The 26,560-nt window shown below is 38.5% G+C and overlaps 1 protein-coding gene across 1 annotated transcript in view; it reads left to right on the top strand.

Moving 5' to 3' along the window:
• The window catches only part of gabbr1a (gamma-aminobutyric acid (GABA) B receptor, 1a), a 72,623-nt gene extending 51,736 nt beyond the window's left edge, over nt 1–20,887 (top strand). Inside the window, exons 19-24 of the mRNA XM_056270753.1 lie at nt 1,966–2,073; nt 2,293–2,386; nt 4,111–4,238; nt 18,590–18,718; nt 19,692–19,835; nt 20,266–20,887. Coding sequence (XP_056126728.1) covers nt 1,966–2,073; nt 2,293–2,386; nt 4,111–4,238; nt 18,590–18,718; nt 19,692–19,835; nt 20,266–20,526 — 864 coding nt within the window. The 3' untranslated portion in view covers nt 20,527–20,887. The remainder of the gene's footprint in view (nt 1–1,965; nt 2,074–2,292; nt 2,387–4,110; nt 4,239–18,589; nt 18,719–19,691; nt 19,836–20,265) is intronic.
• The last annotated feature ends 5,673 nt before the right edge of the window (nt 20,888–26,560 follow it).

Genomic DNA, 26,560 nt, shown 5'->3' with positions numbered 1-26,560 from the left:
AGAGAGAGAGAGAGAGAGAAAAGAAAGTGTTCTGCGAAGTACGGTTCTATCCCGTTTTCCCAGTCTGACGGCCCAGAGGGAGCCTGCGGCCATATATTAATGGATGGAATGCGAGCTGAAAATAACTCCACATTTGTAACACATGACTTTCGTGATGTTTGCTGATGATTGGCATTCCGCTTTCCTGTTACCCACCATGCAGTGGAGTAAACACAATTGTTATGGTGTCAGAGCAATTCCACCATTTACCTTGACAAGAAAATAAACGTGTTATTCAGAACAGCACCTTGACGGCGCTGGTACTTTAAAAGAGTTCTGTTGTTATTTACTCACCCTTCGTGTCATTCCAAACCCATACGCTTTAACTTTTTTCCCTGTGAATCGAAAAAGTAAAAGTTTTTGAAGAATCATTATACAGCTTTTTTTTCATGCAATGACGTTTAAGCTCCAAAAAGGACAAATACATCACCATTGCAAAATATGATATGACCAATAAGTTATGGCAACATGTTTTTACATTACTTTAACTCCTCAAAATAAGTTTTTAAAAAGGTTTCAACTCATTTTTTAAAAGTCAGTTTGATGTAATTTAAGTTGAAATGACTTAAACATCCAAGGTGATTGTACTTAAAAAATTTCTCTCCTAAAAGAAAGAATCGATTCCGAACTAAAACGAGTCGTCAGTAATTTGAGTCTCACTTCCTGCTGACTAACTAATTTGCATAATGCCAGCCTGTGGTCTTGATTGGCTGAACAGCGTCTCTTAGCTCCGCCCTCAAACACTGCAGTGTATCTGAGACTGAAAGAGTTTGGTTCGTGTTGGTCATGTCGAGGAGACGTTGTTTTCTGAGATTGATACGGTAAAACCCATGCCATCGTCACTGTTCTTATCACTGTGATCAAGAGCTGAGATTCAGATATGATAATGAGCGTTTGCTTTCTGACCAATCAGAGCAAAGCAGCTCTCTTTTTTTTTACATATGGCTAATGTGTTGTATTTCAAGTCTTCTGAAATCATAAGAAATTTTTTTGTAAAACTGACCAAAATTTAAATCATTATTCACTGATCTTTTTCATGGCTGCATGCTAAAAAAATCAGCTTCTCACACAAAGCTATTGTATGGACCACTTTATAGTGCTTTCATGGGGTTTGTGTTGTAATTCTTTTGGCTTTTTTCTAAGCTTCAGGAAAAGTATTCTTGTTTACCCAAATTGCGATTGTGGGTTTGCAGTCTGAATTGAATGTGATGACTTAAAAAGACAAAAATAAAGACAAAAAAAAGACAACTTCTATTGAGTTGTTCTCACAAGCTGCACGCAGAAAATAAATACAGCACGATTAGTGTTGTTCAATTTACGAACACATGACTCCTATTAGCAGATTCATGAGCGAATTACTCTTATGAGCTGTTTTTTTTAAGAAATTGCTCAGCACGACTCAAACCCACAAAATAACAATCTGACAAATCAAACGTGATCCATTTTTGCTGAATTTTTTGCTGAATAAAAAACATTTAGCATTTATTTTAAATCCAAATCTTTTGTAACAGTGTAAATGTCTTTACTGTCACTTTTGATCAATTTAATTCATCCTTTCTGAATAAAAGTATTCATGTCTTTTGTTTTTTTCGTATTGACCCAAACTTTTTAATGGTAGTGAACTTTACTTGTAACTTACTTTGTAAAACTTTGGTGTCATTACTTGCTTTCTGTTCATATATTTGCAATGTGTAGTTAACGCATTATATTTAAAATGCATGTACTCTATGAGATGCATAAAGAAGCGTCAAAACTTTCAATTCCTTTTGTGTTCCACAGACAAAAAGTGGTATACAGTCTAAAATGTCTACAACTTCTGTGACCTTGCTTTTATTTCCCCATTTATAGCAGTTGCTTGTTACTGTCTTGATGTTTTGTGACTGTGTACCATTGACTAACGATTATGGTCTTGTTATTTCTCCACAGCACTTGGAGCCGTGGAAGCTGTATGTGACCGTTGCAGTTCTGCTGGCTATTGATGTTTTCTCTCTGCTTATCTGGCAGATCATGGACCCACTGCACATAACCGTGGAGGTGGGCTGGCACTTTATTATTTTTTTTTATTCTTGTTGTTACTTTGATTTTTATGATGTGTTTCCTCTGAGATGCCTTGGAAATTTCTGCAGAGCAAGCGCATGGAAGTAGGTGTTAATGGTGAAGGATTGTAGTGCGGTGCTCTGCTGCATTGACCTCAATCTCTGTCCTTTAAAGTGCTCTCTCTCTCGATCTCTCTTGTTTTCTCGCTCTAAGCAGAAGTTCACTAAAGAGGCTCCTAAAGAAGACCTGGATGTGTTGATTCAGCCTCTACTCGAGCACTGCAGTTCAGAGAAGATGAACACGTGGCTTGGTGCGTATCCAGAATTCACTCAGTGTTTCAGTGACTCTTTTTAGTGGTGTTTACAAAGGATTTTTCATTTAAACCCCTAATGCTAAATATTCAACTTTGTTGAGTAACTCAAGAATATGAATATATCATAACGATAATAATGTTTTTTGATGCATGGTTTTGCATGATTTTTTTCCCCCTTAAAATCACCCTGTGGGCTGTGCGTTTAACACTCCTTGTTTAGAACATTATATATATATATATATGTGTGTGTAATTGAATTATCTATATGCTTCTCACTCTACACTGATGCAATCTATCGCCAAAATTTTAATTAATAATTTGTTATATGCTCAATAGTTTTTTCCACCAGTTCATTTTGTATTCCTCTCACTATTTCACAACTCACTCTCTCCCCCCCCCCCCCCCCTCTCTCTCTCTCTCTCTCTCTCTCTCTCTCTCTCTCTATCTCTTTTTCACGTACTTTTCCTCTTGCTCTGACTTCCTATCAGAGCGCTGCAGTGTAAAATTAAATTTTGTGGGTCAGTGCCCAGGTCTGGATCTCATAGCCTGACTCTCTCACACACTGTACAGGAAGATAATATTACAGAGAGAGAAAAAAACCTTCCCTGAACTCAAAACGAGATTAAACTCTAATGTGACTTATTAGTCCCTCTCTTCTCTCTCACTTCCTTTTCCATTCTTCCTGTTTTTATTTATTTATTTTTGTCTTTTCATTTCTTTCACAACTTTTTTAAATATGGATATATAGACTGGACAGAGATTATCCATCTTCAGATAGTCTTCTCTCATGTCATGTCATAATTTTGGAAATATTTTGCACTAATTTCATGACATTTGAGCACATTTTCACCAGGCTTTGTAAAATGAAAAAAAAGGTACTATAATACACAAAACATCTGATGTTATTTAAATTGTAAAGTATTCATACATCATCAATATATGGACCGCAAACTCTTCTTTCGTCGTTTTGAGAAGTCTAATAGACTCAACACAAGAACCATTCATTTATGACATTGCTAAAAAATATTGCAAATTATAAAATACTCTTTTTATATATTTTTTTTCCAGGTAAAATACAACTTTAGTTAATCTCTATCGCTATGTTTTCTATTAGGTTATACGTATACCGTTGAAAGGTTTCTGCTTTGTAAGACTTTGAAAAAGAAGTCTCTTGTGCTCACGAAGGCTACGTTTATTTAATAAAAAATACAGTAAAAACAGTAATATTGTGAAATATATGTAAGATTTTCTATTTGAATATATTTTAAAGTGTAATTTATTCCTGTGATGGTAAAGCTGTATTTTCAGCATCATTACTCCAGTCTTCAGTGTCACATGATCCATCAGAAATCATTCTAATATGATGATTTACAGCACAAGAAACATTTATTATTATTATCAATGTTGAAAACTGTTTTGAACGGTAAACTTTTAAATGGTGGTGAGGATGGTGTCAAATGTGCTCATCCACCTCACCATTTTACTGCCAAAACTCCTTTACAGTCAAGTGTTTTTCAAATTTGCCTCAGTTTAAAAGAATCATTAAAAATCACTGGTTCAAATGAACAGAAAACGGTAGGTTCACTATTTTTGAGTTATTCTGCTTTTTGTATGTATGTTACTGGACTCAAAAGCATCACATATACCTCAAGTATCACAGAAATAGCATGAGCCTGCGAGGTTTAAGAGCACTCACTATAAGTAATGCCTGCTCCCTTCAGGTGTGGTGTACGGCTACAAGGGACTTCTGCTGCTGCTGGGCATCTTTCTGGCCTACGAGACCAAGTCCATTTCCACCGAGAAGATTAATGACCACAGAGCGGTCGGCATGGCCATCTACAATGTATCTGTAAGTCTGACTGCTGGCTATTTCTATTTTCACAGCATATAATGTCCTCACAGTGGAGCCTAACTGTAGCTGACAGCTGGGAGAAACACCTGAGATTGATTCATCTAATATATAGCTACATATATCGTATGTGTATCAGTGTGTTGCTAAAATACTGTGCCTTTTTAGTCAGAACTGTTTAACTATTATATCTTCCCCATGTGTTTTACTATGTTTAACAGTCACGATATGTGAACACAATGTTTGAGGAGAGTGTGCAGCTGTCAGTCGCCGCGCCGGTGTGGATACTTGCATTCAGAATCACAGATTATTCTTTTTGGAAGTATGACCAACATAAGAATTTTCACCGGAAAATGTCATCAGAACAAGTAACATCCACTTTTGTTCTGGTTCTGACATTGCAGTAAATCGCGCTGATTAAATCTAACAATCGCTTATCATATCACGCAAAACCGTGCAAATTATACTTTGTTCTCAAATTGTTAATGTTAACAACGTCAGCATTGCGTGACTACGTTTAATGCCCTTCTGATATTTATCCTTGTTTTCGCATGGGCCGGTTGCAGTCTCTTTTTTTCTGTAGCCACTCCGAAGTCCGAACGAAGTCTTTTGCATTTTACAGCGGGTGAATCTGTTGTCACTGGTGATTGTCGTTTGAACCTTTCTGGATCCGCCATCAAATTGATAAGTTTAATTATATCAAGTGCTGTGAGAAAAGGCTATAAAACTCCACCTCCAACATCCTCACACGCAATATAGCCTACTAGCCGAGACTCTTCTTTATGTGTACAGATGTGACGTAATGACGCAAAGACATGCTCGAATCTCCCGCGGAAATCCACCAGTACTACTGGAATTAAAAACATTATTACAAGCTTACAGTTTTGAATCGAGCTAAGGCAAGCAGATAGTTTTGAACACTGGCTGGTTGTGTATTTTCTCAAATATGTATTTTGGATCATTTTTAACCCCAAAAAAGCTACGGACTGCAGCTTTAATTAACTGAAACTGCTAATGAGCAGTGGCGGAAACTGTCGCTCAGGACGGTAGCATTTTCTGGGCCGGTGTTTTGTTGGTCACCGAGTTTGAGAATTGAGACCCAGCAGGTGAATTTGCCTCCCCCTCGCACTTCATATGCTATTTTTATTATATTACAATAAATGGTTTGCTCATGAAGTATGTCTCTTTACCTGATAGAAGACAAAAATGAAGGATGACTAAAGTCTAAAGCACTGTGCAGTACAGGTCAAGTTAATCAATTCACAAAATAAAATGCGCACTAATAGCTAATATTTATACACTACCGTTCAAAAGTTTGGGGTCAGAAATTAATACTTTTATTCAGCAAGGATGCATCATATTGATTAAACTGAAAAGCGAGAGCAAAGACATTTATAATGTTACAAAAGATTCTATTTCAAATAAATGCTGTTCTTTTGAACTTTCTGTTCATCCAAGAGTCCTGAAAAAAAAAAAATATAGCCCTTTTCATGTGGAAAAAATACAAAAGGTAATTGCTATGCATTTTGGACTTTTCTCTTAGAATTGTGAGATAAAAACTCACTATTGCGAGTTATAAAGTGAGAATTGTGAGATGATTTTTTTTTTTTTTTTTTTTTTCAGAATTGGACTTTATAACTCGCAATTGCAAGAATAAAGCCAGAATTGTGAGATAAAAAGTAGCAATTACCTTTTGTATTTTTAATTCAGTGGCAGAAACAAGCTTCCATAGTTTCTTACTCCTTCGGGATTCGACCTTTATCACCATTAGCGAATCTCGCACCATTGTAAACAGGCAGCAGTTCGACATCAAAGATAATATTTTGTACTTTGTTTAATTCAAGATTCTTATTGTCTTTTATTCTTAATTTACAGCTAATGAGTTATTTTATGTTATTCTATTAGGTTGAAAAGTATAAGGGACTGTTCGTTTTTTATTTAAGGGGCCACCGGAGGAGATTTGAGATCTGTAGTCAAAAAAGACTTGACCCTCCCTTCGCCAGAAATAATGTTTTCTATGACCCTCCAAAATGATTGTGGAAAAAGGCATGACCCTCCCCGATAATTTATTGATTACTTCTGTACTGGTTTGCGCTTGGCAAAGATGTTCAGATAGACATTGTTTTGTTTTTTTACAACCATGACAAACGACTAAACTCCTGCTTTCTCATCTTGGCTGTAATGATAGACCAAACCTACAATTCGGTTCGTATCACGATTTTTGATTTGAAAAAAAAATCATGTTTTCGGTGCTGATGCAGTGGTGACGCGTTCATGTAACATGTAAGGGTCGCGCGGCCAATATCTAAAAGCTGACACAAAAAAAAAGGCAAAAGTAATGATTATGAATAATTTCAAATATAGCAAGGAGACATTTTAATTGTTTATTAATAAACAAGTCTTTGTCAGTGTCGGCTGCAAATATAAAGGTGACGATGCTGACTCGCGATCTTCGCAGTAGTGAACGCACCAGAGAGAAATGCACTTTTCATACGGATTACATAAGCCGAGAGCAGTCTGTAGTCTGTTTTCTTTCGTTTTGAATTGTTCTGTTAAAAAGTAGTCATGTCAAGTTTTCTATATGTTTATCAGGTCTGTGAGGCAAGTAGCTAGCCTTAGGCTATACGCTGAGTTTCGGTTAATTTATTAGACGAGAGTCCAGTTCACGCGCCGGCGCCTCGTGTCATGATGATCTATTTTCTACTATATTTACTTCTTATTTATTAAATCCAGGCAATTGGTTGATGAAACAATGATTAAAATTAAGATACAATTAATAAAAAACGAATTTATTAACAATTAATAAAAAACTAAATTCACTTTAAAGTAACAACAGGTAACTTTTCAACCTTCATAATATATTTCCAAGTCTCTTGTGATGGTACATCGACTTACAATAGGTTGAATGACACGTCTGCCATAGCCTGACGGGGTCTGTAGCGTTTTTAATCGTACTTTTAAACTTCGGGTTTCGGGTAGTAACCGGCGAACAAAGAGAACTACAAAATTCGACTGCTTTACGGCATATACGTCACTTCCACCACCACTTCCTTAAAATCGGACTTGCGAGCCAAATGTTATAGTCATGGCCGAAGCAGCACAGAAAAACAAGAAAGCAAAGGTTTTATCGGAGCAAAGCAAAAAGAGAAAAAGAGAAAGTGATCGCGTTAAAGGCAGAACGTGGATCAACATTGCAGAGCTGCCAACTCTCACACATTGGCCGTGAGACACCCGCACTTGATTGGTTTCACACGCTCATACGCCACACCCCCGGTTTCTCACGCTAAATTGTCAACCCGGTCGGTCAAATGCCTGAAAGATGAGTTTATCTATAGATCTCTACCTGTTGAGCCACTCGTGATCGACAAGTTATACCGCAAATTAGTTCAAATCTCCCGGAATCTAGAGCGAGCGCGCACGCGAGACAGAGACTGTGCTCCAACGCGCGCGGACGGCAGAGAGAGAAAGCGAGCGAGAGACCTTGCGTGTGCAGGGAGCATCGAACGCCCCATCGAAAAAAGAATGTATCTCTCTAACCTCTCTAATTCGCTAGAGTAGTAGCGAATTATCAATCTGGTAACTAGTAAACGATATTCTAGTTTTTGATGGTTAGCTATCGCTAGTATTCTCGTTCTGATTTCAACTTTGCAATCGATGAAATGCAAATAGCAAATGTTTGACCTAAAAAGTGTAGTCTACTCAACATGTACAAAGAAAGGAGGAAGATTATTAATAAAATCATATTTTAGGATACCTAACATGTCTGTGATATTTGTTTATTTGTCTTGCCTCAAGCTATAATGCAAATCGATTTGTAAAATTTGCAGATTCATTTATGGTAGCTTGATATTATAATATTGACGATATATGGTTATTATCAACCACTCAAACATTGCATTGAAGTATCATATAGATTCAGTAAAACGGTAACCAATAGACTAGGCTACTATAATGACGCTGGCTTGTAAACGTGAGCATCGCGATCATTTGTCGTTAGAAAATAAAATAAAACCCATGAAATTATATTCATATGACATGCTGAAATATATGCCACTGTACCTGGGATGAAGACATTTCACACACGCGAGAACACCTGCATGTGACCTCCTCCTACAGTGTTCAGGGCTATCATGGTTGTCAACAATTGCACGTGCATGTAGGATGACAGAGTTTACGACAGTAGTAGAGGACAATACTGTTTCCCAACTGTAGGGGGACCCCGAGAGCAAAAGCTATCTGTTGTTACTTTAAAGAAAGGCTTTGTGCTTTCTGTTTGAGGTCTCTGTGAAAGTTTTAAAGTCACTTTCAGAGCGGTCATGTCCGTAACGGAGAACTGTCACGTCCGTAAAAAATTTTTTTTCCCTCATGAATGCAAACATGAAAAATAAAGTAAAAAGAATATTTTATGTTATGTGGAGGCCAACCCTTCTTCATCTGGTGGGTAGTAGGTGTAAGAGCCAAATGTGTGTATCTTTTATTTTGGGCCACTAGATGGTGCTGTAGGCTCATGTATATATGTGAGGGGTCAACAGGTAGTAGGGAGGTGTTGACCCGGAAGGGCAAACAAGTTTTTGACCGCTACGGCGGAGTTTGATGAATGCTGTTGTCGTGTGAAGTTCTGGGAATCTTCGTGCTTGTGGACCTTGTGTGCTGTGCAGTTATGTGGAGGACAATAAAGATGGTAATATTGCAACGAAGACGATGCCTATGGAGTTACTTTGCACGTAACAACAAGTTCAACATTAGCTGCCTGGCGTGTCATAACAAGTAGCTACGGGACAACAACTCTAGCACAGTATTAGACTGGCTATTATACTGTCAAAAACTTGTCCTTTTTTGGACTTTCTTTGAACTTTGATGCCTTGGGAACGGAGCGGCAAAGACGTCGTTGGACACCAGCGGCAGCTGAGGAGCCGACCGGGGCGGTGGAGCACCGCAGCCGGAGGAGCCAAGCTGGAGCACCACGGAGACTCTTCACGTGTCAGGTTGGACGACGGTGAATTACAGTAAAGGCGCCCAACGAGGTATGTGTAGCGCTACACCTTTTGATGGCCAATTGTGTGCACACATTAAATCCAATGCATTGGTATTTGCGGTTTGCGGCGTTTGGAAGGTAAAGTTGAGTGTGGCCCTTTTTTCGTTTGAGGCACATAAGTGACTTTACTTGGCGGTGCGCTGACTTCAAGCGAACTCTTATTGCGACGCGCGTTACTGACTGTTTATGCGTAATGGAATCACGCACTGTGGAAATGGAGAACAATACTGAGACTGAACAGATGGCGAGTGGGGGGGAAACTCAAAAACGCACTGTTAAGTTAACAGAAAAGGCCTTGATCGAAAAAATTGATAAATTGCAAAACGAACGAAGGTTAAAATTAAACAAAATGGGTAACATAAGACGTGAGATTCATGAGTTAATGTCTAAAGGTGATAACTCAAATGTATTAAGTACTGTGGATGTGTTAAAAGGGGCATGTGATGATGCCAAAAATTTACATGAGTCCTTGTTGGAGTTATTGCCATGTGATGAAAAAGAAAAGCATGAGATATGGTTTAAAGCCAAAATGATTCCCAATAATGAGTGTGTTTGTAGTGTGAATAAGTGGCTCTCTCAAACTGAAACCAACAAAAATGATGATCGTTTTGATGATGATATAAGTCCTCATGACAGTGTGTCAAATGTTGGCAGTAGACAGTCACAAAAAAGTGTTAAATCCAGCACCATTTCATCTGCTAAGCTGAAAGCAGCAGTTAAAAGGGCCTCAGTATTGGCACATGTGAAAGCCATGGAAGAAAGACATGCTATAGAAGAAGAGGAGGAGAAGCTGAGAAGAAGGAAGGAGCTGCTTGCATTGAAGACCGAGTTGGTAGAATGTGATTATCAAATGGAAATGTATAACTCTATGCTGGAGTCTTCTTCACAAACAAAGTTAACTGGAACGAGCTCATGTTATAAAAGGAGATCAAAGGGAGTGGTAAAAGAACTGAATTGCCAAAGAGTTTATACCTGAAAATGATGTTGAAATTCAAATAATTAAAAATGACAATAAAATGCAATCTCAGCAACGAAATGAACCAAAGGTGGCATTAATTGAAACTAAACTTGTGGATGTCAGACCAAAGAAAACTGTGACAGCAACACCCCTTGTGGTTGAACAACATAAACCCAGTGGAACTAAACTGCAAAGGGAGCGTTATACATACAATGAGAACATAACTCAATCAACAACCAGTCTACAGTTACCTGGAGAATTTCTTACCATCATGAACAGACAAACTGAAATCACAGCAGCCATGGTAAAGCAGCAGCAGTCAATGACTTTACCATCACGTGACATTCCTGTATTTGATGGCGATCCTCTGCAATACAGAGCCTTTATTAAAGCATTTGAACAAGGAGTGGAAATGAAAGCAACTCAAGCTGACAGTTTGTACTACTTGGAACAGTTTACTAGAGGCCAACCTCGTGAGCTGGTGCGCAGTTGCCAACATATGGACCCGGATCATGGCTACACAGTAGCAAAGACTTTGTTACAGGAACATTTTGGAAATCCATACAAAGCTGCAACTGCATATATTAACAAGGCCCTTTCTTGGCCAACGATAAGAACTGAGGACACAAGGGCATTGCAGAGTTATTCCTTATTTCTGCGTGGTTGTTGTAATGTGATGAACGAGCTGGAATATGTGCAAGAGCTCAACATGCCTGTGAATATGAGAGCAATTCTTGCAAAACTTCCATATAAACTACGAGAGCGCTGGAGAGGTAAAGCCTATGATATCATGGAGACAACTGGATATAGGGCTGGATTCAATGATATGGTTGCATTTATAGAGCGTCATGTCAAGATCTTGTTAGACCCATTTTTCGGTGACTTACAAGATTATAGTTTAAGTACAACACTTCTTAGTCAGCAACAGCAAAGGCCACACCTGGGTACCAAGATTAAAAGAAATGTCGTGGCCAGCACTGTAACATCTGTGAGTGTTCCTGAAGAATCCAAACAGACATATGTTACAATAGAAGGAAATGAAGATGAGCCTTGTGTTTGTTGCTCACAAATTCACACATTAGGGGATTGTAAACAATTTGAAAGAAAACTGCACAAAGATAAAATATTTCTGTTAAAGAGAAGAGGAGTGTGTTTTGGCTGTCTGCAACGGGGCCACATCAGCAGGAATTGTGTGGAACGATTAACATGTGAAATTTGCAACAAAACCCATCCAACAGTGTTACACATAAAACAACAAATGGCTCCCTCTGAGCATGAAGCAGAAACATCAGAACCCCTGCCAGTTTCACCCACAATATGTGGCCATACAGGGGCCGGAAAGGATCGTGGCATGCTGTCAGTGCTTCCTGTAAAAATCAAGGCAGTGAAAGGTCAGAGTATTATCCAAGCATATGCGTTCTTGGATCCAGGCAGCACCGGTACGTTTTGTTCTGAACGGCTGATGCATGAACTGAACCTCACTGGAAAACGAACACAAGTCCTGCTTCGAACAATGGGCCAATCTAAAACGTGTTCAGCATTTTCACTGTTTAATCTTGAGGTGGCAGGGCTGGAGAGTAACACATTCTATCCTCTGCCAGAAGTCATCACACAGAAACAAATGCCTGTCACTAGGGACGACATGATAGCATCTGAAGATCTAGTAAAGTGGCCGTATTTAACAGAGGTTTACATGCCATCCATTCACTCTGAGGTTGAACTGTTGATTGGTGTTAATGCCCCCAAGTTATTGGAACCCTGGGAGGTCATCAACAGTCAAGGAAATGGTCCATATGCTGTCAGAACTGTTCTTGGCTGGGTGGTTAACGGTAAATTAGATGGCAATGATGAGCAGGAAGTCTCATCGGTAACAGTAAATAGAATATCAGTGACCAAGTTGGAGGAACTGCTCAAGAACCATTATAACCATGATTTCTGTGAGAACTCAACCAACAAACAGGAAATGTCCAGAGAAGATCTAAAGTTTCTCAGCATTATGGACACATCTGCAGTAATGCAGGAAGGAAGGTATTGCCTGAACCTACCTTTTAAAAGGATGGATGTCGGTTTACCAAATAATCTTGTTGTGGCCAAACAAAGAATACAAGGCCTTAGAAAGCGATTTAAATTCAACCATCACTTTCACCAGGAGTACGTAGAGTACATGAACAACGTCATCTCATGCTGCTATGCAGAGCGTGTACCTGAACATCTGTTGCATTGTAACAATGGAAGAATTTGGTATATCCCTCACCATGGAGTCCATCACCCTAGAAAGGGATCACTACGCGTGGTGTTTGATTGTGCTGCAACATTTAAGGGAGTGTCTCTGAATAGTGAGCTATTGTCAGGGCCCAATCTCACGAGCACACTTCTGGGCGTCCTCATGAGGTTCAGACAGGAACCAATAGCCATCATGGGAGACATTAGAGCCATGTTTTATCAGGTGCGTGTGCCTGAAGAGGACAGAGACTTCCTCCGCTTTCTCTGGTGGCCAGAAGGAGACACTACACAAGAACCAGTGCCTTACAGGATGATGGTGCATTTGTTTGGAGCCGTTTCATCTCCAAGCTGTGCGGCCTATGCCTTAAAGAGAACTGCCAAAGACAATCAGAATGAATTTCCAGCAGAGGTCACAGAAACTGTTAGACACAACTTTTATGTTGATGATTGCCTAAAGAGTTCAGCTACAGACAAGGAAGCAATCAAGATGATAAATGATCTCGTTGCGCTGTGTGAAAGGGGAGGCTTCACGTTGGAAAAATGGATAAGCAATAGTCGCGTTGTTCTGCAAGCCATCTCAGAAGAGCAAAGAGCTAAGGATTTAAAGACGTTAGATCTGGATATTGATAAGCTTCCAATGGAAAGAGCTCTGGGTCTCCAGTGGTGTGTGGAAAGTGATGCTTTCAAGTTTAAGATGGATCTGAAACATCAGGCCCTGACCAGGCGTGGAATGTTGTCCGTCAACAGTTCTGTTTTTGACCCGTTGGGGTTCCTGGCGCCAGTGACATTGCAGGCAAAAATGATGCAGCAGGAACTGTGTAAAAGAGGCTGCAGCTGGGATGATGCATTACCTCAGGACGTTTTACACCAATGGAAAAGGTGGCTGGAGGGGCTGACTCTGCTGGCTGCATTTAGTGTGGACCGGTGCATAAAACCTGTCGGATTTGGAGCTATAAAGCATGCACAATTACACAATTTTTCAGACGCCAGTGAAGCAGGCTATGGCACTGCTACGTACATTCGTATGACAAATCATGAAAACATCATCCATGTTGCCTTTCTCCTTGGCAAGGCCAGAGTAACACCACTGAAGACCATAACCATCCCACGGCTTGAGCTGTCTGCAGCCGTTCTAGCTGTAAAAATCGATGCTATGGTCAAGGCAGAGCTGAACATACGACTGGAAAATTCTGTGTTCTGGACTGATAGCACATCTGTGTTGAAGTATATTAATAATGAGGACAGGCGCTTTCACACATTTGTGGCTAACAGAGTTGCAACCATCAGAGAATTGTCTGAGCCCGCTCAATGGAAACACATCAGCACAAAGGAAAACCCAGCTGATTATGTGTCTAGAGGACTGAAGGTATCAGACTTCCTGAAAACCAGTGCGTGGTTAGAAGGACCAGCATTTTTGCGGAAAGAAGAGGAAAAGTGGCCTGAAATTGTGTTGGAGGTGGCTTTGGATGTTGGAGACAAGGAGGTTAGGAAGGAGGCTGCAGTTTACGCAATCAGCATTGACACTCCTACTCCCTCAGACCAGCTTATTGCGCACTTTTCGGACTGGAGGAGACTTAAAAGGGCAGTGGCCTGGTACTTGAGGTTGAGGAGTGTGTTGAAAGAGAAGTGTAGGTGTAGAAAACAGTTGGACATTCCAGTGAGAAAAAATACAGTGGTGCACAAAATGAACACAAGAGGGCGCCAGAGGACCACTAATGACCCAAAGAGCAGCAGTCTGTCCACGGCAGAGTTACAGAGTGCAGAGTTCTTCATCATTTTGTACTGCCAGCAACAAAGGTTCAAGTTTGAGATTGAAGCTCTATCGCAGAACACCAGAGTGAGCCGTCAGAGTTCCATCTATGTGTTAGATCCTGTTTTGGAGGATGGGCTTTTGAGAGTTGGAGGCAGACTTCACAGAAGTGCAATGCCAGAGGAATCTAAGCATCCAATAATCCTGGCCAAGGAGCAACACATCTCTGAATTAATCATCAAATGCTTTCATCAAACTCTTGGACATTCCGGACGAGCTCACACTCTGTCGGCTGTAAGAAGAAAGTTTTGGATTACAAAGGGAAATTCTGCTGTGAGAAGGATTATTGGACAGTGCAGTATCTGCAGGCGATACAATGGGCGTCTCTTAATGCAGAAAATGGCTGACTTACCTGCTGCAAGGATTCTCCCAGACCTTCCCCCCTTTACCAACACAGGGGTTGATTACTTTGGACCAATTGAGATTAAAAGAGGAAGAACACATTGCAGAAGATATGGTGTTATATTTACCTGCCTGGCGAGTCGAGCCATTCATTTGGAGGTAGCAGCTACTCTTGACACTGATTCCTGCATAAATGCGTTAAGACGATTCATCAGCCGAAGAGGACAAGTGAAACATCTGTGGTCCGACAATGGAACAAACTTTGTTGGAGCTGAGAGAGAACTGAAAGAAGCTCTTGTCAAACTGGACCAGGACACAATAAATTCATTCTTGGCACAGGTAGAAATTAATTGGACTTTTAATACACCTACTGCCTCCCATTTTGGTGGTGTTTGGGAGAGAATGATCCGATTGGTGAGAAGGGTGCTGAACTCAGTACTGCGTCAACAAACCCTGGATGATGATGGGTTAAATACAGTGTTGTGTGAAGCTGAAGCCATTTTGAATGATCGTCCTATTACAAAACTCTCGGACGATCCAAATGACTTGGAGCCTTTAACACCAAACCATCTGCTCCTGCTTAGAGGAAAGCCATCATTTCCTCCTGGGATTTTCAAGCCAGAGGATCAGTATGGAAGGAGGCGATGGAAACAGATTCAATACCTGGCTGACCTTTTCTGGAAGAGATGGGTTCGAGAATATTTACCCTTGCTTCAAGAAAGACAGAAATGGAACGAGAAGATGAAAAATCTTGCTGTTGGAGATGTTGTGGCCATTATGGATCCATCTGCCCCTCGAGGATCTTGGCCTCTTGGAAAAGTTGTGGAAGTTTTTCCAGATAGTCACGGCCTTGTGAGATCTGTGAAGTTGAAAACTAAATCCAATATTATTGAGAGACCAATTTCTAAGCTTTGCATGGTATATGGAGTCTAATTACTGTGTATAAGCCACATGTGAGGAACTCATTTGGTCTCCTTTATGGTTATTGTTTGAGAAAAAATAATAATAATAAATTGTCATGTTTGTTTATCATGTCAATTAGGGGCCGGTGTGTAAGAGCCAAATGTGTGTATCTTTTATTTTGGGCCACTAGATGGTGCTGTAGGCTCATGTATATATGTGAGGGGTCAACAGGTAGTAGGGAGGTGTTGACCCGGAAGGGCAAACAAGTTTTTGACCGCTACGGCGGAGTTTGATGAATGCTGTTGTCGTGTGAAGTTCTGGGAATCTTCGTGCTTGTGGACCTTGTGTGCTGTGCAGTTATGTGGAGGACAATAAAGATGGTAATATTGCAACGAAGACGATGCCTATGGAGTTACTTTGCACGTAACAACAAGTTCAACATTAGCTGCCTGGCGTGTCATAACAAGTAGCTACGGGACAACAACTCTAGCACAGTATTAGACTGGCTATTATAGTAGGCCTATTACCTTTGTTTTGCGCAGCGAAGTTCATAGAATTACTAAAAAATATTTTGCCACCTAAAAGATTTTTTGTGTCACATCACATGTGTATTTCCCTCATATTAAATATAAAACGTGTATAAATGTGTAGACTGATATTTTTCTAATGTCTGGACTCCTTTATTAAGGGAGTATGAATATATAAACAGACGTTTCAGTATTAAATGCATTTTCTGAGAATTTATATTTCAAGTTTTGACTGCAAATGTCACGTCCATAACGCTGGAATTGCCCAATTTTAAAGAATTTATCCTCAACTAGTTTTTTTGGTGTAGGTCTACGTATTTTATTATGTTAACTTCAAATAATACTAATTGTAATTTAAAAATGTGGTAGCCCTACGTCTAACACATCACACTCCACTGTTATGGTGGCAATTTCAGTAGATTTACTCTCTAACATTGTTGTGGAAACACAAAAAGAATGGAAACTAAAATATGGTAGTATCGTGCTACAGCGCACATTATATCAGCTGCAGTTCTGGCGCCTCAGTCCCAATACTGTAAAACTCGACGTACATTCACATCACATGTGTACTGAAGGGCGCGCGCACTGTCAAACAGCGCCAAACTGGATTTTTGTTGGGTCAGACCCATCTGATAGCGATGGGGGGCCGAGACCGAGAGAGCTGTAGCTACATGGAAAAAATATGCACCAAACAAGCCACTTTAAAATTTTGCTGTTTTCATGAATACAAAAGTTAGGTGACCCTCCCCTATAAACTAAAAAAAGTTGGATGACCCTCCCCTATAGACTAAAAAAAGTTGGATGACCCTCCCCTATAGACTAAAAAAAGTTGGATGACCCTCCCCTCAACAAAGAATAAAAAGACATGACCCTCCCCTATTTTCCTCCGGTGGCCCTTTCCATAAATAACGACCGGTCCCTAAATAGAATTGATTTGTACTACAATATATTTATACTAAATATTTATATGTGTGTATTAAAATGATCTATAAGCCAACATTAAATACTAACTGTGAAAACAAAAGAATAGCTATTGACGTAATGCTAACTTTAAGTGCATTTATTTTTATCAACATCAACACATCTCCTTGTGTTCGAGCTTTTTTTTTAGCACATTCTTTGAATGAAGCGTTGATTACTGTGGTTTTGTGCTTCGCTTCTGAATTGCCCAACTGCTTGAAAACAGTTTGATTCCCGGCAATAACTCCCAAGTGCTTCGCCGGATGATTTGCATATTTGCAAATGCCTATTTGCTCAAACTCAGACTAAAACATCTTAATGAGGAAACAAGTAACACTTCACTGGTAATGCTTTACGGTCAGTCCTACATTTCTTTTACAAAAGATCAGATTGAGTCCCAGAACTGCACCATGTTTCTGCTGTGTGTCAGGAATAACATGCTTCGATAGGTAGAATGGCTCATATCGCTCCAGTGCTGTTGAGGTCAGAGAGCAAATAGACTTTAGTGGTGTTCTGGACGTTGTTTTGAACTCCAGACAGTCGTGACAGTCGGTTCATTGCTCGCAGTTATCTGTGTGTAGAGTCATTCTGAGCCGTTGACTGTAAAATACCAGCTATTTTTTCTGCACTGTTCACCAGATATGACATCTCCAGTGATCGTATAAGATCTTCAACCCTGAGCTGCCCGCTGCAAGTGTTTTGACAAAATGACCTCTCTCTCTCTCTCTCTCTCTCTCTCATCTCTCTCTCTCTCTCTCTCTCTCTCTCTCTCTCTCTCTCTCTTCTCTCTCTCTCTCTCTCTCTCTCTCCTCTCTCTCTCTCCTCTCATCTCTCTCTCTCTCTCTCTCTCTCTCTCTCTCTCTCTCTCTCTCTTTCATCTGCTTTATTTATCTCTTCACTATCTTTAACATCAGTTTCTCGGTTCTCATTCATGGCACTTTTTCTGCTCGGCAATTAATTTTTTTCTTACAGTTGATTTACGCCCTCTAGTGGTGATGATAGTTTGGTACACAAAGGTCTTGTTCAGACAGCAAACATTTTTCCTGACATAACCTCAAATTCATTTAGTTTTTTGTCTGAACAGCAAAAACAAAAACAAACAAACCATGAACTCTTTCCAAACTCTATCAAAACCACATTCATAGGTGGTTTAATTTTTCCTATTTGTTTTTAATTTTGACCTACTAAATGACAGAAAGTGAGTCCTTAAAGGGATAGTTCACCCAAAAACGTTTTTTTCTGTCATCATTTACTCACCCTCAAGTTGTTCCAAACCTGTATGAGTTTCTTTCTTCTCTTAAACACAAAAGAAGATGTTTTGAAGAATGTTGGTAACCAGACAGTTGACGGCACCCATTGACTTCCATAGTATTTTTTCTTCTTCTATGGAAGTAAATGGGGTCCATCAAAATATCTTCTTTTGTGTTTAACAGAAGAATGAAACTCATACAGGTTTGGAACAACTTGAGGGTGAGTAAATGAAGACAGAATTTCCATTTTTGGGTGAACTATCCCTTTAAGACCTGATTTAAAAACCTAATCAGTTATATCTTTACATGATTAACAATATTCTGTCTTTGTTTCTGTCTCCAGGTGCTGTGCATGATTACTGCTCCAGTGACCATGATCCTCTCCTCTCAGCAGGACGCTTCATTTGCGTTCGCCTCTCTGGCCATCATTTTCTCAGTCTACATCACCCTCGTGGTGCTCTTCGTGCCCAAGGTCCATGCTCTTCAATAATCCCCTGCTTTATATCACTTCCACATTCATGCTGGTTCGTCTTTATGGTAGACACCGATTTCTCAATGCGTCTGATTTCGGTTCTGTCCCTTGACACGGTTTAGTTTCTTGTCAAGTGCATTAGGTTAAGCTATGTTTCGGTTTCAACACAAAAATAGTTTTCATTTTAAAAAGCATTTTTATATTAGCCTGCTGTTTAGGTTTAAATGATTTTACTTTCAGTTTTATTTAAAAAAAAAAAAAAATCCAGTAAGTAATTTTAAATGTGCTTTTTGTTGTTTTTATTATTCCCTATAAAATATTTCTTTTTAGGTTTAATGTATTTTTATTTAAAAAAAATTGTGCTTTATTTCATTTCCAGTTATTAATTTTTAAATGTGCTTTTGTCATTTTTTATCAGTTAATTATTATTTTTTTAATATTAATGTGTAGGTTTAATTTCAGTTAATTTCAGTTTTAGCTTTATTTCAGTTTTAGTTTTTATGTATTTTTTATTTAATCATGTTAGTACTTCAACTTATTTCAGATAGTTGCCAAAAGAAAAAATTCTAGCTTTTTAGTTTTTCATGTAATATTTATATTTTTATTTAATTTCAGCTTCAATTAAATTATTAAAAAAAAAAACGTTTTTATTTTTTGTTTTGTTAATAATAGCCCTGCTTTTGTGACCTCTTTCTTCTCACATAAGTTAACATTTTTAATTCGAATCAGTATTTCATGGCCATTTATTTATTTATTAGGTAAGTTAACCATGTAATAATGTACAGAAAACAGATCTTTATCGCTAAGTTGATTCATGTTATGACTGGCTGGCTGTAAATGATCCCTTACTTATTACCCGGCCGTCCTCTCCTGCACAATATCACCCATACGAGCTATTGGTTTCAGTGATATTTCATAAATTCAGCGATCTTCCCCTGCAGTGTCTCATAGATGATTACGGTTGTTTCTGCAGATCCGGCGTTTGATCACTCGTGGCGAGTGGCAGTCGGAGCAGCAGGACACGCTGAAAACCGGCTCGTCCACCAACAACAACGATGAGGAGAAGTCCCGACAGCTGGAGCGCGAGAACAGGGAACTCCAGAAGATCATTCAAGAGGCACGTGCTCCTTTTCTCTTCCTCCATCCGTCACGTCCTCTTCTCCTCGTGTGCACACAGCTTGCGTCTTAATTAACACCATAATAGATGAAGAAATGAACACACCAGAGATCCGTAGGGTAGAATTAATTATTGAAATGATATCATACACGTCCTTGTCTTTGACCTTCTGAGCACATGACTGCGCTTTCACATGGTGTTCCTTCAATAAGGCCAGAATATGCTTTTATATGTTAATATACAAATGAACTTTAGAATAATTATTAAGAAAATAAGAAAAATACATAAAAAAATAGGATTTTATATATATATAAATAAATACAATTATTATTACTTCAAAAGTTTAAAATGTGGCACATTCAAAGTCAAGATATGTTTTTAATTTGATTGGTTAATAATAATAATAATATATATATATTTATTTGTACAGAAGGAAGAAAGAGTGACGGAGCTGCGGAGTCAACTGGCAGAACGTCAGGCCTTGCGTTCTCGCAGGCGCACATCCGTCCAGAATCAGAACCAGAACCACAGCGTCCCGTCCTCTCAGGCCGAACCCCCCAGCTACTCCACCCCAACGGACAAACAATCCCTGCCTCCGTCCTTCTCCAACTCTTCCAACCTCTACCAGGCCGAGGGCAAACTGAGCCGGAACAACTGCCACAACAGCCGTCTGCCCCTGCTGTACAAATGAGTCCGGGATGCTGGAATCTCAAGAAGGCAATGTAAAGTTGTATCTAGAAACTGGTTGTTAATGTACTTTATTTTGAAGTTGGTGGGTTTTTAACTCCGCTTTTAGATTCCTGACATTCCTGAACCTTTGTTTACTTTTGATAACTCCCTATATCTCAGCTATAAAAACACTTTATTTAAAAAAAATGATCTGTATTTAATATAAATTCACATTCTGCAACAGCTACACTGCCTTTCAAAAGTTTGAGGTTGCTAAGATTTTTGTTTTGTTTTTTAAAGAAGTCTCTTGTGCTCACCGAGACTGCATTTATTTGATCAAAAATACAGTAAAACAGTAATATTATGAAACATTATTACAATTTAAAGTACCTTTTCTATTTTAATATATTTTAAAATGTAATTTATTCCTCAGCTGAATTTTAAGCATCATTACTCACAATATCAGTTCTTTGATTAACAGAAAGTTCAAAAACAGCATTTATTTAGTAACATACTGTATGTCTTTACTGTAATATTTTGACAAATTTAGTGCAATCTATTTGAATAAATGTGCTAATCTCTTTCAAAAAAGAAAAAAAAATCTTATAGACACTAAACATTTGAATGGTAGTGTGTATGGAAACTAATTTCTACAGTACAGTGATTTTATCCACCAAAAACCAATGATGTCAGAAAATAACTCCACTTCCTTGTCCCTTAATCAAACATTCTTTAAAGGAATATTCTGGATTCAGTTCAAGGTAAGCTCAATTGACAGCAATTGGCATAAACAAATATTTTATATAGGCTTGTCCCTCATTTTCATAAAAAAAAAGGTTAGGCGAGTCAAATTTTTAAGCTGTAAAGTTGTTTAAACTGTCATTTTTACAGTTGTTCGAGGGTTTCAGGGTTTTTGGTGTTGCTTTGTCATGGTGACAGTTACACCGAATAGGTTCGTTAGCAATTTTATCACACTAAAATTATGTTAAATTCACCCTAACCATCCATCCATTCTCCAAATCGCTTTTCCTCTGACGGGTAATGGGAAATTCATCCTATTTATAAATGCATGTTATATAGATCTTATTGTGAACAATTAATCCGTGTGTATGTCGCAGTGTTAAAAAAAAAAAAATTCCGGTAAAATATGCAGGACGTATGCAGGATTTTAGTCATTACGTCAGCTTAAACTCCGCCTCTACAAGCTCTGACTCCATTTTCGAGTGCAACGCCCACATCTTAAAATCCAATCAACATCTAATGTGCATCACAATAGAGAAGAAACGATCTGTTGCTATTTCCATTTCATCGCCCCATTCACTTCCATTGTAAATGCCTAAATGTAACCCATATATTTGCACATGGACATGCACATTGCATGGCCATTTTTGTGGTAATGAAGATTGTCAATTGTGCTTAACTTGTACTGAACCTGTAATATTCTTTGAAGAGCCTAACACTGCTAACGTAAAGGCCAAACTGCTGTCCGAACGCTAGGGGTTCTGGTAGGAGCGGGAGTGAAGACGAGTCGAGAGTCCCTTAAAACACGTTTGTGATCCGCCATTATTTTGCCCTTGACCGTAGCACTTAAACCGGAGTTCTTCAAGGGGAACTGACTGTTTTTGCAATTGGACTGGCGTAAATCCCTTTGGATAAAGGCGTCTTTTAAGCACTAGGACAGGGGTGTTTAGGAAGGATTGTGTGGGTGCCGGAGCCAGAACCGGTTAAACATTTCTTTGAGTTATTTTGTTGAGTGACAGCGTGTCTCAGTGCTTCGCTTAGCATTTGAAGAGACTTGTCACTTTAATGAGACAGACCTTGCGTTGCGGCAACAGACGGTATTAGATGAATTGCTCTCGCTCATCCAGTTCACAAAAAAAATGAGACAAGGCTTTAGCCGAACCTGTGATTTACTCACTCCTAAAGGTATTTGACCCGAGTCTGGTCGATACTCTATTTTCCTCCTATGCTTTCTCTCCTCTAATCCCCAAGGCCGTGTGCCAGGGTGCTTTAATGGCTTTTCTGTCCTTGTCTCAACCTCTCCTGCTCCTGTTTTTTAGTAGAAGCAGAGTGGAATGAAATGGAAAAGAAAGAAATACGTTTGTGTTGGCCTGGACTGTATGAAGGATGAGCATCATTTTGTTTCCCCTCATATTAGCGCAAGTCACAAATGCTCCCGATCAAATCATCAGCTTTTTTTGTTTGTCAAATTATCCATGAAGTTTGTGATTTGTGTTGCGTCACAGTTTGAGTGAAAAATAAGCACAGGCCTGTGAACAGCTTCTGTAGCCAAATTTATCACACTTTCGGGGCCAAATTGATCACACATCTCACATCTAACATTATACATTGTTTTAAAAAAAAATTTTTTTTCTGTGAGCACTCTGTCCAGATTGTTTTTCTGTGAAATAAATATTTATTTATTTTATTGTTTATATATGTCTTAATTATTTTTTTTTTTTATCATTTATTGATGGTTTAAACAATAATTTTAAATATATATATTTTTAAACTTTTAAATAACTTACCGATATGTGTAACAGTGGACACATGAGTGCTCTTCACAGTTGTCTCTGTCCAGATTATAGATTTCAAATTCAAGACCATTAGTTGGTCTGTGCAATATTTATTTATTTGTTTGTCTTCAAGTTAATTCATTATTTAAATATTTCTTCATTTATAAAAAAAAAGGTTTTTTCTATTTATTGATCGTTAAAAAAATTATTTTGTGCCTCTTATGAGTAACAAATGAATATCTTCACAATTGTTCATGTGCATTGTAAGGGATGCAACCACTTTTTGTTCAATTTTAAGATGATATTAATGAATTCTGTGACGTTTAAACGCAAATGCTACGCTTGAAAGCTTTCCCAATTATTTATCACCTCATAAACACTGTCATAGTGGAAGAAATCATAAAAACTATAACCATACTTAGATCTATACAATTTTATTGACTCTCTTCTCTTGTATTTTCTTTTTTTTATTAAAAGTTGAGTCGATGCTTAAAATGTTGTACTTGTGGACAATCTCTATGTATATTTGGATTTATTGCAATATTGATCTTTATTTCCTATAGTAAGACAATCATGTACTACAATATTCTGGGATTTTCATTTCGGACAGAGTTGTGCATTGCCGCATGTTACATTCTTGTATGAAAAGAACTCATCTATAAACTAACATATGACAAGCAATGATTCACAGTTGGTGACTGGACAGCTAGGCATAATATTTTTCCTCTATATCAACATTCTAGTAATGTAGCTCAGGGTGTGTGACTATATACTGTAACACTTGACACACGGTAAAGGTACAATCTGTAATTACTGGAACAGTGCCTTCTGAACGGATGGGAGGGGTTCTTTGTAAAACATCTGTGTGGAGTCACCACTGACGTACATGGGATGGTTGTTATAATTCGGAGGCATTTATTTCTCTAAAGGCCCTGCTGTTGCAGCAGTTATGGATTTTCCTTAAGCTTACTGTCACATGTGTGCACTGTACCACAAGGAATTTTTTTTAATACTTTCAAGTGTCTAAAAATAATGTAATTCCCTTGTAGATTTTGAACTGACAAAAACTATGTATGTTTAGCTTTAGAAAGTTTAAATATGCAAACTTTCTGGATGTCAACATTCAATAAACTCATTTTGCACTGAGAGTGCAGCCAGAATTGTTCATGAAGAAGCAATAGTCTCAAGATCTAATGCAAGACATGTAAAACCCTAGGTTTGAACCCCACAAAGGAAGTCAAAACTAAAGATCATGAGGGTCTTTAAAAGTACTTGTACCAGTTGGAGCAAATTTCCTTGTGGGAAACGCTCCGATGTGTAGCACAGCTGCGCTTCGGGCGACCTGAGTTTGAGTCCCGGGTCGGGTACCTTTCCTGATCCTGTCCCCCTTTTTCTCTCTCTCCCACTTTCCTTCCTGTCGGTTCTCTGTACCAGTGGATCTCAACCCCACCCCACCCATTGTCCACAACAATATTTCAAGGCCCCCCTCACTCACAATGTCAACCAGATCAAATAATTTAGTGCTTGGCATAACTAGGATATTTATTATAAAAATTACCAAATAATAAGAAGCACGGATTTCACAGGACGTTTCAGAGTGGTATAATTGTTTTTTTTTCTAATTTTCTTATACACTGTTAAAAATTACCTGTAAATTTTACAGTAAAATACTGGCAGCAGGGTTGCCAGCCAGTTACTGTATTTTTTACAGTAGCGTCTGTAATTTAATTTACAGAATTTTACTGTATTCTCTGATTACAGTATTTTTTTAAATTGTTGTATTTTTTACAGTAAGTTACATGATTCTCTGTATTTGCTATATCTAGAGGAAATATGTAAAATGCAGTATATACAATATATTTTCCTGATGTCTGAATATTAATGACTGGCAGCTGAATTTGAAATGTTAATTATTCATCAAATGCAAATTGTTTTTAAATACATTAAGTGTTGTATAATGCACAACTTAATTCCCCTATTACTTCACAAAACAAACAAATTATTCAACATCCTAATCTTGAAAAACAGGTCAACATTTGTTTAATTTATAACTTTAAAATATGCATGAAAAAAGTAATAAAACAGTGTATTTTGTATATTTTGATTTAATTTTTATTTACAAACTTGCATTTTTAAAAAAAAAAAATGGACATGATGAAATTAAATATTTTTTAATTACTTGAAACAAATTAGCCGTCATGGCCCTTCACACAAAGAAGAAATACGCAAACGACATACATTTAAAACAAGTTGACCAACATGATCATAATAAAATGGTTCTGAAAAACACAGACACGGATGAATTTTCACCACTTCATTACCAGACAAACATATCCAAACAACAAGGCCCCAAGTGAGTCCAACAAACTTCTGATCAAAAATGGAGAATAATTCAGCTCCAGATGCTGTTCCATCACAGGACGCAAAGAGTAGCTAGAAATATTGAAAAGGACAATATATTAGATATATTACAAAACATAATGATATAGTCAGAGACAGATAGAGGGATGACAGATACAGTTAGAGACAGATAAAGAATATTAAAAGGTTACAATTAAAGAAAAAATAGATCTTTGTGTGTGTGTGTGTGTGTGTGTGTGTGTGTGTTACTTACATTTCAGAAATTCCACTGATAACCCATCACTTTGCTGGGAAGAGTGGCAACATGTGGGTTCACTGCAACCTGTTTCTTCTGTACCATTTGCCCTGTCGTTTTAGATGGCAATTTTCCTCTGGACTTCTTTGTTCCTCTCTCCGGATTGATACATACAAAGCACCTAAAGGGCCAGGAAACAGAAAATATGTAATTAAGGTCCCGTCCACACTACTGCGTTTTCGTTTAAAAACGGAGACCTTTTGCTACGTTTGCACCTCCCGTCCACACTAAAACGGCAAAAACGGAGAAGTTTAGAAACGCTGCCGATCCGTTTTTCGTTTTGAATCTCCGGAGGGTGTTTTAGTGTAGACGGGTCAAAACGGAGGACTTTAGAAAAGATGACGTAGTAGAGGCTCACGCTCGGCTCTATGATTGGGTGTCATCAGTCATGGCGTATATCTTTGCTAGCTGCTGTTGTACAAGTAAATTCTGCATTTTACAATGCTATAACTGCCTACATGCGCCGGAGTCAAGCTATTATTCGAGCGATCTCCCTGACAATTCACGTGTGCAGCAGCGGCGGCGTTGACCGTACATGGAGCGTCGGTTTGGGGTTAACCCAGAGCATGGTGGGATAATTTTATCAATGAAGTTGTGTTTACACCGGCACGCGCATGCCCAGTGTTGGTGAATGGTCACGTGATCCGCGTTTTCAGTCGTTTTAATGTGGACGGAGATCAATTCTAATACGCAGCTAAAACGCTGGTGTGGACGGAGATCGTATTCGTTTTAATTATCCGTTTCTAAACTAAAACGCAGTAGTGTGGATGGGGCCTAAGACTCATTAACTCAACAGATAATATATCTAAAGGCAAGTTCTGATATTGAATACATGTGTGAAATGCAGGTACTGAAGTTGTTAAGAATTCAATCATTACCTTTAA

The sequence above is a fragment of the Rhinichthys klamathensis genome, unplaced genomic scaffold (genome assembly GCF_029890125.1).
Source record: "Rhinichthys klamathensis goyatoka isolate OS25496 unplaced genomic scaffold, OSU_Roscu_1.1 h1tg000308l_1, whole genome shotgun sequence".
Taxonomy (NCBI): Eukaryota; Metazoa; Chordata; class Actinopteri; order Cypriniformes; family Leuciscidae; genus Rhinichthys; species Rhinichthys klamathensis.
Note: the sequence above shows the minus strand (reverse complement) of the source record. Positions and strands in the feature narration are given on the sequence as shown.